At 49.3% G+C, this 15,208-nt stretch overlaps 1 protein-coding gene across 8 annotated transcripts in view; it reads left to right on the top strand.

Annotated features, from left to right (window-relative positions):
* Positions 1 to 747: 747 nt before the first annotated feature.
* The window catches only part of RBSN (rabenosyn, RAB effector), a 29,780-nt gene continuing 15,319 nt past the window's right edge, over positions 748 to 15,208 (top strand). For 2 of the 8 annotated variants that reach the window (XM_051851760.3, XM_089306593.1), the window contains exons 1-3: positions 750 to 961; positions 4,297 to 4,611; positions 10,332 to 10,472. In XM_051851760.3, coding sequence (XP_051707720.1) covers positions 4,464 to 4,611; positions 10,332 to 10,472 — 289 coding nt within the window. In that variant the 5' untranslated portion in view covers positions 750 to 961; positions 4,297 to 4,463. Of the gene's footprint in view, positions 1,196 to 4,296; positions 4,612 to 10,331; positions 10,473 to 14,833; positions 14,906 to 15,208 lie in introns of all 8 variants that reach the window. The other 6 variants (XM_089306591.1, XM_089306592.1, XM_089306590.1 and 3 more) reach the window with 6 other exon arrangements.

The raw sequence follows: 15,208 nt of genomic DNA, 5'->3' as shown, positions 1-15,208 counted from the left end.
ACCCTGCAGAGGGGCGGATGGAGGCCCAGGGCGGGGGAAGGGACTCACTGACGGTGCCAAAGAAAGGTACAGGCGGGGGCAGGGCCAGCACCCAGGTCTCTGGGCCCCTGGCTCGCTGCCCCTGGGTGATTACCTTTGGAAACGCCGGAGCCGCAGGCACAGAACCAGGGCTCCCGTCTTCAGGACAGCGAGGGTAGCATAGCCTGCAGGACCTCCGCCAGCCCCCAGAACTGAGCTGGTTTTCACCACCCGCGGAGGCGGAGGCCGATGTCATCAGACAGGAGACACCTGCAAAACCCAGGGTCTCCCCAAAAGAAAGCCCAGGGCGTGTCCAGGACGCAAAGCCAAGTGGTCTCTGCTGCTGGACCAAGGCTCTGTGTCCAGGACACCCACCGATAGCCCTGTGCTGAGTGTCCGTGCTGTACACCCTCCCATCCCCACCTCCTCCTTCCAAGTCCCTACTCTCGCGTGGTTCCATACTGGGTCTCCACGTCCTCCACGTAGCTTTTCAGAGAATGCAACTGACCCTAGAACTGGAGTTTTGAGTATGGCAGGAGAAGTTAAAAGCTCCTTGGCTGCCTTACTCTGCGCATAGCGGTCGGGAGTCTAAGAACCGTGGGCCTCAGTCGGCCCATCTGTACAATGGGGCGGTGGGCGCACCTGCTCTCCCGCGGCGCGGCTTTGTAGAATTACCAAGGCCCTCCTTCGCCCCGCCCCGTTCTTGCTGCGCCTGCGCAGCAGCATCGCTCAAGTTCCAGCCCCCTTCGCGCGCTCGAAGACTCGGCGCTCGACGGGCGTCTGTCAGCCTGTCTGCTTCTGTGGGCGCCGCCGCCGCAGGCGCGCCTGCCGAGCGCCGAGCAGCCGATGGAGATGGCGGACGGGGTTGTGTGAGGGACCGCGGAGGCCCAGAGCCCGGGCCCGAGGACGCGACAGCCCTGCGTGCCCGCGGGAGCCCGACGGGGTACAGAGCCCCAGGCCCGGCCTGAGGGGCTGGGGGCGCAGGAGACGGGCGGCTGTGCGGGCGTGGGACGTGTGCGGTGTGAGCTTGGTTTTCGGGCCTTGCGAGTCGCTTGTGAGTGCGGGGGACGCTCGGGCTCTGCGGTTTGGTGGCTTCACCGGAGTGGCAGTGCGGTCTCGGCATTCGTGTCCTCGGTTTGTGCGGCGTCTGTGGTGCCCGCTCCCCCGGGCCGGAGAGGTGCGCGTTGTGGCTATGCGGGGTGTGCGTGAGCTTGTGGGGGCCGTGGCGCTCTGCGGCCGCGGGATGTGGCTTGCGTGCCGGACGCTGCAGGCCGTGTCGGTTCTATATTTTTATTTTTAACGTAATTCAGGCTGTGAGCGGATTGCATATGTGTTCAGTCACGCATGTGCGGTCCGGTTTGGTGGTGTGGGGTAGGTTTCTCTGTGGGTCACCGTTTGGTTGTGCGATTTTAGAGTTCATTCATTCATTCACTGAGCTTTTTTGTGGGCCTCTTGTTGTGCGGCAAGTCCTGGGCTAGCCCATGGGGGTCTGGGGTAACAGGTGGAGGCTGTGCCCCCGGGACGCTGACAGCCTTAGCTGATTTTGGCGCGTGCACGAGCGAGTGTCAATTGGAGCAGGCACCGTGAGGAGCATCGTGCTGGCTCGGAGGAGGCTGGGAGTAGGGGTGACGGGTTGAGAAAGTGAGATTTGGGCAGCAGAATGAGGGCTGAGCGTGCGGCAGGGGTGCCGCGGGCTGTGTGTTTGCTTTGGAGGGGCGAGGGCGGACAAGGAGGGGAGCCGCCCAGGGCAGAGCCGCCGCTGGGGAGAGCGCGTCCTGGAGCTGCCAGTTCAGTGGCCACCCGCATAAACGGCCGCTGGGTTTGTCTGTCTTCCCAGGGGCCCGGCTCGGTCCGGTCAGAGCTGAGGGTCACTCTTGTCGCTTACACAGGGTCTTGAGCAGAAATTTGCCCGCTCTTGTGGACTGGTTCTGTTTGCACGCCCCCTGCGGCTGAGAGTCTTCCTGAGGTGACACTGGACGTGACTTTGCCACGGCCCAGGGGGACCTGAAGTGTAACTTTACAAGCCTTAAAATAGGCAGGCACTGAGTCTTTGTTTATTTTTTAGTTAGCGAGTTCAGGGACCAGCTTTGTGGCGTGGTCGGTTATGCCACTACCTTTGATGCCAGCATCCCATATGGTTTGCCAGTTCCTGTCCTGACTGCTTCACTTTTTTTTTTTTTTTTAAAGATTTATTTATTTGAAAGGCAGAGTTACAGAGAGAGAGAAGGGCGGGGTGGCGGGGGTGGGGGAGGGAGAGAGGGAGAGAGAGAGAGAGAGAGAGAGATGTCTTCCATCCACTGGTTCACTCCCCAAATGGCTGCAATGGCCAGAGCTGTGCCAGTCCAAAGCTAGGAGCCAGGAGTTTCTTCTGGGTCTCCCATGCAGGTGCAGGGGCCCAAGGACTTGGGCCATCTTCTGTTGCTTTCCCAGGGCATAGCAGAGAGCTGGATCGGAGGTGGAGCAGCCCAGTCTCCAGCCGATGCCCATATGCGATGCCGGCACTGCAGGTGGCGGCTTTACCAGCCCTGCCACAGTGCCAGTGCCTGCTTCACTTTTGATCTAACTCCCTCCCTGCTGTTGTGTTTGGGTGGTCCTGCACCCACATGGGAGACCCAAAGTGAAGTTCCAGGCTCCTGGCTCCGACTTGACCCAGCCCTGGCAGTTGTGGCCATCTGGGGAGTGCCCCAGCAGATGAAACATCACTCTCTCTTCCCCCTTCTCTCTCTCTCTAACTCTGCCTTTCAAATAAAATAAACAAATGTTTTTAAAAATTAGCTAATTCACTAATGTATTTATTAGAGAGGCACAGAAAGAGAAGAGAGCGAGCTATCATCTATATGTGGTGCATTCCCCAGTGCCCGCGGCGTCCTGGGTTAGCACGGAAGCTGGGAGCAGAATACTCAGGCTGGGTTTTCCAGTGAGTGGCAGGAACCAACTTACTTGAGCTCCTGCCTCCTAGGATCTGCAGTAGCAGGAAACGGCTCAGGAGCCAGATGTGGGCATCAGACCTGTGCGCTCTAATATGGGATGGGGGGGTCTTAACAGCTAGGCCAAGTGCCCGTCTCAAATCTTTCACTTGTGAAACAGTGAGAGCCTCAGGTTTGTGGTTCAGCTCGTTCACTGGTTTATAAAATCTAGTGAGCCTGGAGAGACAGGACTCTACAAATATAAAATGCAAAATGGATTTTCCTTTTGATTATCAGATATCGATATTCCTCCTTAGAATATGGCTGGGAGCTTTGTTTCATTATACCAGACACTTTTTAAAATGCTTTTTTATTTACTTCTAGAATATTTATTTACTTATTTGGAAGGCAGAGTGACTGACAAGTATCTTCTATCTGCTGGTTCACTCCCCAAATGCCTGAAAGACCTGGGGGAAGGCCCAGCTGAAGCCAAGAGCCTGGAGCTCAATCCAGATTGACCGGGTCCCGAGTGCCCTCACCATCACCTGCTGGACCCCAGGGTGCACATGAGCAGCAATATGGAGTTGCAAGCAGAGTTGGGGCTCAGATCCAGGCACGCCAGGCTCATCTTAACCACCGCGCCAAACACCCATCCCCGTATTTAAGAAAGATATCTTACTAGTATCCAAACAAATGATCAAGGTGTAGAGTCAAATAAAAACTTCTGCTTGTTGATAACTACGTACGACTCTTCTCCAGCTGCTAAAATGCTTGCGGATTAAGAAAGTGCATGGGGCCGGCGCCGTGGCTCACTTGGTTAATCCTCCGCCTGCGGTGCTGGCATCCCATATGGGTGCCGGGTTCTAGTCCCGGTTGCTCCTCTTCCAGTCCAGCTCTCTGCTGTGGCCCGGGAGTGCAGTGGAGGATGGCCCGAGTGCTTGGGCCCTGCACCTGCATGGGAGACCGGGGAGAAGCACCTGGCTCCTTGGCTTCGGATTGATGCAGTGCCAGCCGTGGCGGCCATTTGGGGAGTGAACCAACGGAGGGAAGACCTTTCTCTGTGTCTCTTTCTCTCACTGTGTATAACTCTACCTGTCAAATAAATAAATAAATAAAAGTGCATTATTTGGCGTGAGTATAACAAGTGCCTTGATGCTGAGTTTTTTTGTCTTCAAGCGTCTATGTAGTTGCTGTTTTCTGGTGATGTTCTCGTGTCTTAGGTTTGCTTAGTGTAAGGATTTGGGAAACAGTTTGTTCTCTCCAACTTATACCAAACAAACACTGAGTATCCTTGTTGAAACTGAAAAAAAGAAAAAGAGTCCTCAGTTGTTGCTAAATTTCCTGAATTGGCTTTTCTTTCTTTCTTTCTTAGGGCTCCTGCTCCTGCAGAGAGGAAACCTCAGCCAGGGCCATGATGAGGCCACTTCCCCGTCACGCGTGTATGGCTCGGCTAAGTTAACGCCGCGGGAGCCTGGGGAGGACCCACGCTGACTGTTGGCATGAGGCCGCTGCCTTCCCAGAGCTGAGAGGGGCGCTGCCATGGCCTCTTTGGATGACCCGGGAGAAGTGAGGGAGGGCTTCCTCTGCCCCCTGTGCCTGAAGGACCTGCAGTCGTTCTATCAGCTTCAGTCCCATTACGAGGAAGAGCACTCGGGCGAGGACCGCGATGTCAGAGGGCAGATTAAAAGTAAGAGGCGAGGGTCTTGCCTGTGCCTTTACGGGAGCGAGAGCTTGAATTCATGGGATGGTTTCCATCCGCCTCCGTGTTGCTGCTGGAGCAGGAGCGTGGTAATAGTAACAAGCAGATGTCTGGCCCTTGCCCTGTGCCAGGCATGGTTCCAATCTCCCCGTGTATTTATTTCCTTTAATCTTCACAGTAGCTGTGTGGGTAGGAGTCTCAGACACGGAAAGATTAGATAACTAGGCTACGGGCACGTGTGAGGCAGAGCCTGATTTTGAGTGTAGTGAATGTAGTCACTGTGATCTCCTGTCTCTCGCTAGACAATTCTAGTTTTGTTAACCAGGGTTACGAGGGTTTGGAGAGGAATTGCTTTCTTTTGCCTTGAAAGTGGAAGCACATTGTGTACCTGTTGGCCTGTCACGAGTTTAAGCCTCCCACCATCATTCCTACCCCAGGTGGACCTTGCTGTCTACAGTCCAGGAAACGCAGTGGTTTAAAAAACCCCAAAATTAAACCTTGGTTTTTGAGCTTCCAAGGGCTCAGGTCTTAGAAAATTGTAGGAAAAATTTTTCAGAATTTGACTATATGTGTGTTTATTCTATTTTCTACACTTTAGTTTTGAACTTCCAACTAAGATGCTTCTCCTGTGGAATTTTGTTTTGTGCTTATTTAGCCGACTTGCTTGTCACACTTGGCAGCATTTCTGAGGTTGGGAGATTCCAAAAACTTGGGTGCTATATTCACCATCTTGGTTGGGTGGGAGAGAAAGAAATGATCCTAAGTGGTATTCTGAAGTGGCCTCCAAACTTAGGAGTCATGTGCACCTTGTAATCACATAGTTGTCCCTGGAGTCCACTTCAGATCTCTAGGAAAAAAGAATTGCTGGAAACATCCATCCACAGACACGACAGAGTCAAACATTTCTGGACTCCTGAGGACTTTGATTATCAAAGCGACTTCTGACTGTAAGGCTGGAGCAGAGCCTTGACTGGTGGGAAGCAAAACCCCCCAAAACCTGTGTTTACATAGTTTTCAGAGTTTCTCTCACAACACTGTGATTTCATTTGACTACCAGCAACCATGGGGGACTGTGGTGGTCTGATTTTACAGTGAGGAGGCTTCTGAGGTGACTTGGCAGAGCTAGCCCTGCATCCCAGGTCGTCGATCACCTCTGAGCCCACCTTCTCTTTCCATGGGGCAGCGCTGGGGCTGAGGCTCTGTGCACATTCCATTCACAGCACGCATTACAGCTTCTGGGGAGAAAGGTAAAACCCGGCTTGATTATGAAAGCTTCCTTACAAGTGAAGGGCTGCCATGGTTTTTAATGAGCTTCCAGTCCTAGTGGCAACTGACCTGTGTTGTATAGCACGCCATCCCTCAGACCGGTGGTGCTGGTGGTCGACAGGTCAGAGAATGTCTGCAGAGTGCCTCAATGGCCTTTTTAAAAGTGCACCCCACCGGAGACCAGGATAAATACCTGGCTCCTGCCATCGGATCAGCACGGTGCGCCGGCCGCAGCATTCCGGCCGCGGCGTCCATTGGAGGGTGAACCAACAGCAAAAAGGAAGACCTTTCTCTCTGTCTCTCTCTCTCTCTCACTATCTACTCTGCCTGTCCCCCCCCAAAAAAAAAAAAAGATTGACATCAAAGACTTTTGAAAAGTCCTTCAAAAGCAGATCACTTCTCCCTTGGTCTTTTGGTTCTCAGAAATCTTATGACATTGATAGTTTTAGGCAAGTGAAAAATTAAACCCAGAAGAGCAAACTGTGGCATCAGGTTTCGAAGGCATTAAGAAAAGATGAGCTGATGAATGGTCACGAAGAAGTGGCCCATGGGCCAGCGCCGTGGCTTACTAGGCTAATCCTCCGCCTGTGGTGCCGGCACCCCAGGTTCTAGTCCCGGTCGGTGGCTCCTCTTCCAGTCTAGCTCTCTGCTGTGGCCTGGGAGTGCAGTGAAGGATGGCCCAGGTCCTTGGGCCCTGCACCCGCATGGGAGACCAGGAGGAAGCACCTGGCTCCTGGCTTCGAATGGGCGCAGTGCGCCGGCCGCAACACACTGGCTGTAGTGGCCACTTGAGGAGTGAACCGCCGGCAAAAGGAAGACCTTTCTGTCTGTCTCTGTCTCTCTCACTGTCTAACTCTTCCTGTCAAAAAAAAAAAAAAAAAAAAGAAGTGGCCCATGGATATGAGTCCAGTCCTGGTTCAGCCATGGTGTAGCCCATTTACAGTAAGTAGGGGAAATCTGGTTGAAAATTATTTGTAGCTTCTGCTTTCTGTTTCTTTGAATGTGTGCTTTGGGGTTTGTTAATTGGCCCCCTCTGGAAGGGTTACACCCAGGCTGGGAACGCTGCCAGGCAGTTTTTTGTATATCTTCCAGAGTGGCTAAATGCATAGACTGCCTGTTTAACTTGACACGGTTTAGTCTTGTTTGCAAAAAGGAATTGTTTGCTAACTGGTGTTTCCTGTCTGCTAGACCCTTTGTTCACATCCGCAGTTCCCTCTTCCCTGTTGTTGGAAAAGACTACTTTAACAGGCTCCCAAGGGTGTGCCTTAGGTCTGGCATTTTTCCAGTTGCAAAAAACCATCCTGCAGTGGCTGATAGTCTAAGAATTTATGTATTGGGGTGACTGACAAAGACCCACCTATCTCATTCCCACTCCCTTCCTGCTAGTCCCCACCCCGTGCCACCATGTCTGCATTTACTTAGGGTTTTGAAAAGCTGTGGAAAAAAATAAATAAAAGCTCTGGATTATTTTTAATGTCATTCAAGTCAGAGGACATTTCAGAGTCATGAGAACTCTACGAGATTTTTTTTTATTTTTTTATTTTTTTTATTTTTGACAGGCAGAGTGGACAGTGAGAGAGAGAGACAGAGAGAAAGATCTTCCTTTTGCCGTTGGTTCACCCTCCAATGGCCGCCGTGGCCGGCGCACTGTGCTGATCCGATGGCAGGAGCCAGGTACTCATCCTGGTCTCCCATGGGGTGCAGGGCCCAAGCACTTGGGCCATCCTCCACTGCACTCCCTGGCCACAGCAGAGGGCTGGCCTGGAAGAGGGGCAACCGGGACAGAATCCGGCGCCCCGACCGGGACTAGAACCCGGTGTGCCGGTGCCACAAGGCGGAGGATTAGCCTAGTGAGCCGCGGCGCCGGCTATGAGGTATTGATATTAGATGTTAATGACATTTTGGATTAAATGTGATATTTTGTACTAGAGTTTTACAGGGATGGGGAACGTTGAGCTGGTGAAATCATTTTGTCCTTTGCCTGCCAAGGCAACCACATGTGGGACTCAAAATCAATGAACCTATTGCAGGCTAATTTTTAAGTTGATAATTTTGTACAGGCTGTGAATGATGTCACAGATACCCTTGGCAGAAAGGGATAGCAGTCACCCAGGACTTAAGGACACCAGTGATAGAGCAGTTTAGAACTGAGAATTATTTTGTATTCCTTGCCAGTTGATTGTTGCGTTTTAACTGTGGTCCTGCAGAACCGCAGCACAGGTGGCAGAACTCTGTTCTGCAGAAGCCTCATTCGTGAATCAGTGCTAGCTGTGGGGGAGCTGGGCTCTTGTTACAGTAGTGGGAGGTGTCCACTTCCAGCCCTCTTGTGTCTGAGATTCCTGATCCTGAGTGAAGCATGTTTCTCTCCATCTTTGCTGTCATTTCCTCCTTTGTAGGCAGGGCTGTGCCTTGCCTTTGGAAGTTGTGAGCAATGAACTATACAGTGTGTTTGAAGATGTCTTTCATTGTGCCTGGTTCCCACAGTGACTCGGTCCAGGAGATGTTCATTTTCTTGCTAGCCTGGTTCTCTTTGTGTTAGGTTGCAGATATATGTATTTCTTGAAGCTTTTGTAAATATTATCACCTTTATCTTCAGTAAGCAGGTAAGCAGCTATGGAGCAAAGAAAAGCTCTGTGTCCAATTGTAGATTATGGAGAACACCTGTCCAGGGCTCTCGAGAAATGAGAAGTGTTTACTTGTGAATATCAAGGGTAAATAAATTAGCACCATTGAATTTGATTAAAAATTTTTTATTTTAATTGAGAAGTTTATATATAAGTTTATAAAAGAGTTTATGAACTTATTTGAAAGCCACTGTGACGCAGAGTGGGTGGGAGTAGAGAGAGAAATGGAGAAAAATCTTGCATCTGCCGGCTCACTCCCTAAATGGCTGCAACAGCCAGCTTTGGAGCCAGGAACTCCATCCGCATCTCCCACATGTGTGGCAGCCATCCATCTTCTCTGCCATCCCAGTACATGAGCAGAAAGCTGGAGTGGAAGTGGACCAGCCAGCACACAGGCAGGCACCCCAGTACGGGATTCCAGTGTCACAAATGGTGGCTTAACTTGCTGCTCAATGACACTGGCACCTATACATGAGTTTTTCAGTGTACAGTAAGTTTTGACAAACGTGAATACTCATATAACCACCATCCCAATTAAGAGACAGGAAAAGAACACTTTCATCACCCTGGTTCCATCATTGCATTTAGGTTTTTTTTTAATTTTTTTTTTTTAACAGGCAGAGTGGATAGTGAGAGAGAGAGAGACAGAGAGAAAGGTCTTCCTTTTGCCGTTGGTTCACCCTCCAATGGCCGCTGCGGCCGGCGCACCGCGCTGATCCGATGGCAGGAGCCAGGTACTTATCCTGGTCTCCCATGGGGTGCAGGGCCCAAGCACTTGGGCCATCCTCCACTGCACTCCCCGGCCACAGCAGAGAGCTGGCCTGGAAGAGGGGCAACCGGGACAGAATTTGGCGCCCCGACCGGGACTAGAACCTGGTGTGCCGGCGCCGCAAGGTGGAGGATTAGCCTATTGAGCCACGGCGCCGGCCGCATTGCATTTAGTTTTAACACTTGTATTTCATTGGGCTCTTAAATTAGGCAGTGAAAGGCCAGTGTTGCAGTGTAGTGATAAAGATGCCACCTACAATGCTGACATCCCATATGGGCACTGGATTGAGTCCTGCTGCTCCACTTCTGATCCAGCTCCATGCTAATGGCCTGGGAAAAGCAGCAGAAGATGGCCCAAGTGGGCTCCTGCTACCCACGTGGGAGACCTGAAGGAAGCTCCTGACTCCTGGCTTCAGCCTGGCCCTGTCCCTGCTATTGCGGCCATTTGGGGAGTGAACCAGTGAGTGGAAGATATCTGATTCTAGTCCTCTGTCTGAAACTCTGACTTGCAAATAAGTAAATAAGTCCTAGAAAAAAGGAAGGAAGGAAGGAAGGTCAGAGTTATAGATGGCTGCAACAGCCGGGACTGGGCCAGGCTGAAGCCGGGAGCCACAAGCTTCTTGCAGGTCTCCCACGTGGGTAGCAGGCCCAAGCTCTTGGACCATTCAGGAGCTGGATTGAAAGTAGAGCAGCCAGTTCTCAAACCGGCACCCAAATGGGATGCTGGTGTCGCAGACAGATGCTTAATTTGCTCTGTCACAACCCTGGCTCCTGACTTTCAGATAAAGAAATAAATATTTTAAAAAAAGTGTAATAGTAAGCCTATATATTGGCCACATAAACAATCCTAATGCTCATACTGACTATTAGCTCTGTGGTATTTGTAATAGAGTGTTTAGATATTTATTGTTGCATTTCATTTGGGATCCAAGTATTTCTTGTACATTTTTTTAAACAAAGGACATGTAGTCCATCAATTATTGTTTTTGAGATTTCCCTTGACTTGTTATGGGTGTTCTAAACAGGATCATTTGTGTTGTATGTTTAAAGGTCTTGTCCAGAAGGCTAAGAAAGCAAAGAACAAGTTGTTGAAACGAGAAGGTGATGATCGAGCAGAATCAGGGACCCAAGGATATGAGTCTTTCAGCTATGGAGGGGTTGATCCTTACATGTGGGAACCCCAAGAACTTGGTAAGAAAATCATTTCATTCTGGCTACCTTGTGCTACGTAGTGTTTTAAGAAGTGGTTGAGGAAGCAGCATAAATCAAAGTGGCCTAACCTTCTCAAGAACCACGTTGAGAAATGAGGGACTGGAAAAGAAGGAGGTGTGCGTGTGCTCTGTCAGTGCTGTTCACCACTATATACGGGTGCTCTCATTGATTCTTCACTGCACCCCACGAGAACCTGCCTGGGGTCAAACAGATGGTGATCTGCACACGTGGGGTGTGATTCCAGGTCTCTGACATCAGCCTGGGCTGGCTCCATTGCTGGGCTGTCTACTCTCACCCGGGACATTGTTGACTAGGGAGAGACATACTTTTCTAAAATGCATGGTTATGGCACCATCTATTTACTTTCAAAGTGATCATCATTTTAGGGTGATGAAAATGTTCTAAAATTTACTGTGATGTGCTGTTCTATTAATATGGTTAAATCCATTGAATTTGTATATCTTAAAAGGTGAATTGTAGGTGTGTGGATTAGGTCTAAATAAAGATGTTATCAAAAAGATCACACCACACACTGCACTAAATAATCATATATCATTTAACTGTTGAATGATAAGAATCATTAATATAATAAAATACTTTCTGGCTATGAAATGGATAAATAGTCATTCCTTCTTAGTGCTGTATTATTCTTTCATGTTCAAGATCTTGTTCACCTTTCACAGAGTCCTCGGCACACAGAGTGGCTAGTGATGCTCATTCCCTATTTATGGGTGAGAAAGCTGAGATTCAGAGAAAGGAAGTGGTTTGTACCTAGGGTCAGCTACCGTGTCCTTACAGTGCCACTTTACAGAAAGTGTCATTTTAGATGAGAAAAGGGGGGGAATTGCTTTAAAAATAATCCTGTATACCTATGTCATGATGAGTTAGTGTTTATAGTCATCCCGGGGCCGGCACTGTGGCGCGGTGGGTTAAAGCCCTGGCCTGATGTACCGGCATCCTGTATGGGCGCCAGTTCTGGTCCTGGCTGCTCCTATTCTGATCCAGCTCTCTGCTGTGGCCTGGGAAAGCATTGGAGGATGGCCCAAGTCCTTTGGCCCCTGTACCCATGTGCCCCTGTACACATGGGAGACCCGGAAGAAGCTTCTGGCTCCTGGCTTCAGATTGGCTCACCTCTAATCAATGAGGCCATTTGGGGAGTGAACCAGAGAATGAAAGAACCCTTTCTCTGTCTCTACCTCTCTCTGTAGCTCTGTCTTTCAAATAGATAAAATGAATCTTAAAAAAAAAAAAATGAGGGAACTTCACAAAGGTCATGGAAAAATGAAATTAAAAATAATAAAATGTATAAATTTTATTCTCTAAGTTCCATCAAATTCAAGATACTTTTGTAAGTGATGATACCAGCTATTTCTTCCATCCCTAAAGATCCAAGAGTTCTGGTAATCTAACTATGTCAATGAAGTATTTTTATACATTGTTACCTGAAGAAAAATGGTTGTTTTTTAAAAAATTTCTTAAGATTAAGGCCAGCGCCGCGGCTCACTAGGCTAATCCTCCGCCTAGCGGCACCGGCACACCAGGTTCTAGTCCCGGTTGCCCCTCTTCCAGGCCAGCTCTTTGCTGTGGCCAGGGAGTGCAGTGGAGGATGGCCCAAGTGCTTGGGCCCTGCACCCCATGGGAGACCAGGAGAAGCACCTGGCTCCTGGCTCCTGCCATCGGATCAGCGCGGTGCGCCAGCCGCAGCGCACTGGCCGCGGCAGCCCTTGGAGGGTGAACCAACGGCAAAGGAAGACCTTTCTCTCTGTCTCTCTCTCTCTCACTGTCCACTCTGCCTGTCAAAAAAAAAAAAAAAAAATTTTCTTAAGATTAGGAAGCAAAAAGAATTCAGAAGGAGCCAGATCAGAACTGTAAGGTGAACACCTTGTGATTTCTCATTGAAAATCTCATGAAGTTGCACTGTTTGATGAGAGCGATGAATAAGAGCATTGTCATGGTAGAGAAGGACGGGATGTTTTCCAGGGTGTTTTTCTGCTAAAGCTTTAGCCAACTTTTCTCTGCACACTCTCTTAATAAGTAGATGTTGTCATTCTTTGATCTTCCACAGAGTCAACAGGCAGAATGTTTTGGGCATTCCAAAAAGTGTTTCTGTGGTCTTTGCTCTTGACTGGTTCTCTTCTGTTTCTGCTTTGGTTGGATCACTTGTACCTCTTGGTAGCCATTGTTTGTGCTTTGTCTTCAGGACTATTCTGGTAAAGTTGTGTTTCACCTCCTGTTGCAGTTCTTTGTAGAAATGCTTCTGGATCTTGATCTCACTTGTTTAAAATTTCCATTGAAAGCTCTGCTCTTGTCTGTGGCTATCTAGGTGCAGAAAGCTTGCTGCATTTTAATCTTTCAGTCAGAATTGTATTAGTTGCACTGTCGGAGATGTCTGTGGGGTTGGCAGCTGTTTCAGCTGTTAAATGTCAACCCTCTTCAGTTAGAGTGCAAGTGAGATGAATTTTTCCCTTGTAAATTGACATGGGTGGTCTGTTGCTGAGGGCTTTATTGTCAATATCATGTTGTCCCTTCTTAAAAGGAATTATCCATCTTTTTTTCTTTTTATTTGACAGGTAGAGTTATAGACAGTGAGAGAGAGAGACAGAGAAAGGTCTTCCCTCTGTTGGTTCACCCCCAAAATGGCTGCTACGGCCGGTGCTGCACCGATCCGAAGCCAGGAGCCAGGTGTTTCTTCCTGGTCTCCCATGGGGTGCAGGGGCCCAAACACTTGAGCCATCCTCCACTGCCTTCCCAGGCCACAGCAGAGAGCTGGACTGGAAGAGGAGCAACTGGGACAGAATCCAGTGCCCATATGGGATGCCAGTGCCACAGGCAGAGGATTAACTAAGTGAGCCACGGCACCGGCCCGGAATTATCCATTTGTAAATTGCTATTTTGTGGGGCCTTTGTCCCCATAAACTTTTCATAAAGCACCAGTAATTTCACCATTTTTCCACCCAAGCTTCACCATAAATTTGATATTTGTCCTTGTTTTAATTTTAGGAGAATTCATGTTGCTGTCAAAAGGGTGCTTTTTGTACTGATGGCAAATCTTTCTAAGTGTCTCAAACTAGATCCTTTTCAGACATGTTGTAGCAAATTAACTAATATGAGTTTATTTTGGAGCAAAAATATTTTTTTGAAATCCATGCATGGTTTTTTCATAATATGCATTTTCCATGATCGTTTTGTAGATTTCCTTGTGTACACAATTTTTTTAAAAAATTTATATTTATTTATTTGAAAGTCAGAGTTACACAGAGAGAGAAGGAGAGGCAGAGAGAGAGAGAGAGAGAGAGAAAGGTTTCCCATTGCTGGTTCACTCCCTAATTGACTGCAATGGCCAGAGCTACACCAATCCAAAGCCAGGAGCCAGGAGCTTCTTCCGGGTCTCCCATGTAGGTGCAGGGGTCCAAGGACTTGAGTCCTCTTCTACTTCTTTCCCAGGCCATAGCAGAGAGCTGGATTGGAAGTGGAGCAGCCAGGACTTGAACTGGTGCCCATATGGGATGGTGGCACTGCAGGCGACAGCTTTACCCGCTATGCCACAGTGCCGGGCCCCCACAATTTCAAAAAATTGTTTTATTTGAAAGGTATAGAGATAGTTTACTGGTTTACTGCTGGTGGTGTGCTCTGACTACTGGTTTACTCCTCAAATACCTACAGCAGCCAGAACGGGGCCAGGCCAAAGCTGGGAGCCTGGAACTCAGTCTGGGGCTTCCACTTTGGAGTCAGGGACACAACCACATGAGCCATTATGTGCTGCCCCCCAGGGTGTGCATTAGCAGGCCACACCGGGAGTCAGGAATTGAGCCAGACACTCCAGTGTGGGATGCCGGTGTCCCACATGGTTACTTCACTGCTGCACTAAAGCCCACCCTCATACACTCTTTATTTGTCAACTTAAAAAAAGTAATCTTTTAACATAAAAGAATGTGGCATATGACAGATTCTATGTTTGGGTCAGCCAGTAGATGTAGAGTTGACCGTTGAGGAGGAGGTGCAGTGAGTGCGCGTAGGGTCAGGGAGCGTGCCGCATTGGGGTTTGGAAGAGGTGCGATAGAGCAGTGGGTATTTCAGGTAGTGAGCTACGGGGTAGTGAGCTGCATGGTTCCATGTGTGTCGGGGCATTTGTCCTGCACATTTGTCATTTGGCTGCTGGACTGAGGAAGGTAGGAATTCACGTAGCTCCTTTCAAGGCCATCTGTTACCATTTCCATGTTTTTGGCCATTTTGAGAAGAAATTTTTTTTTGGAAATATTTTTTATTTATATATTTGAGAGGTAGAGTTACAGACAGTGAGACAGACAGAAAGGTCTTTCTTCCTTTGGTTCACTCCCTAGATGGCTGCAATGGCTGGAGCTGCGCCGATCTGAAGCCAGGAGCCAGGAGCTTCTTCCCGGTCTCCCATGCGGGTACAGGGGCCCAGGCACTTGGGCCATCTTCTACTGCTTTCCTAGGCCATAGCAGAGAACTGGATTGGAAGAGGGGCAGCTGGGACTAGAGCCAGCGCCCATAAGGGATGACGGCACTGCAGGCGGAGGATTAACCTTCGCCACAGCGCCGGCCCTGAGAATTGTTTTTATTCTGATGAAAAATCATGTTGTACCAACTTTACAAAGTACAGAAAAATAGAATAAAAATCACTGCTAACATTACTGTCCTTTTATTTAATAGGCATTCGTATACAGTCAGTATCCTGAGGGCTTTATAAAATT

This window comes from Oryctolagus cuniculus, chromosome 10 (assembly GCF_051225735.1).
Source record: "Oryctolagus cuniculus isolate XC-2025 breed Fujian yellow rabbit chromosome 10, ASM5122573v1, whole genome shotgun sequence".
Lineage (NCBI taxonomy): Eukaryota > Metazoa > Chordata > Mammalia > Lagomorpha > Leporidae > Oryctolagus > Oryctolagus cuniculus.
This window is presented reverse-complemented; position numbering and strand designations above follow the sequence as displayed.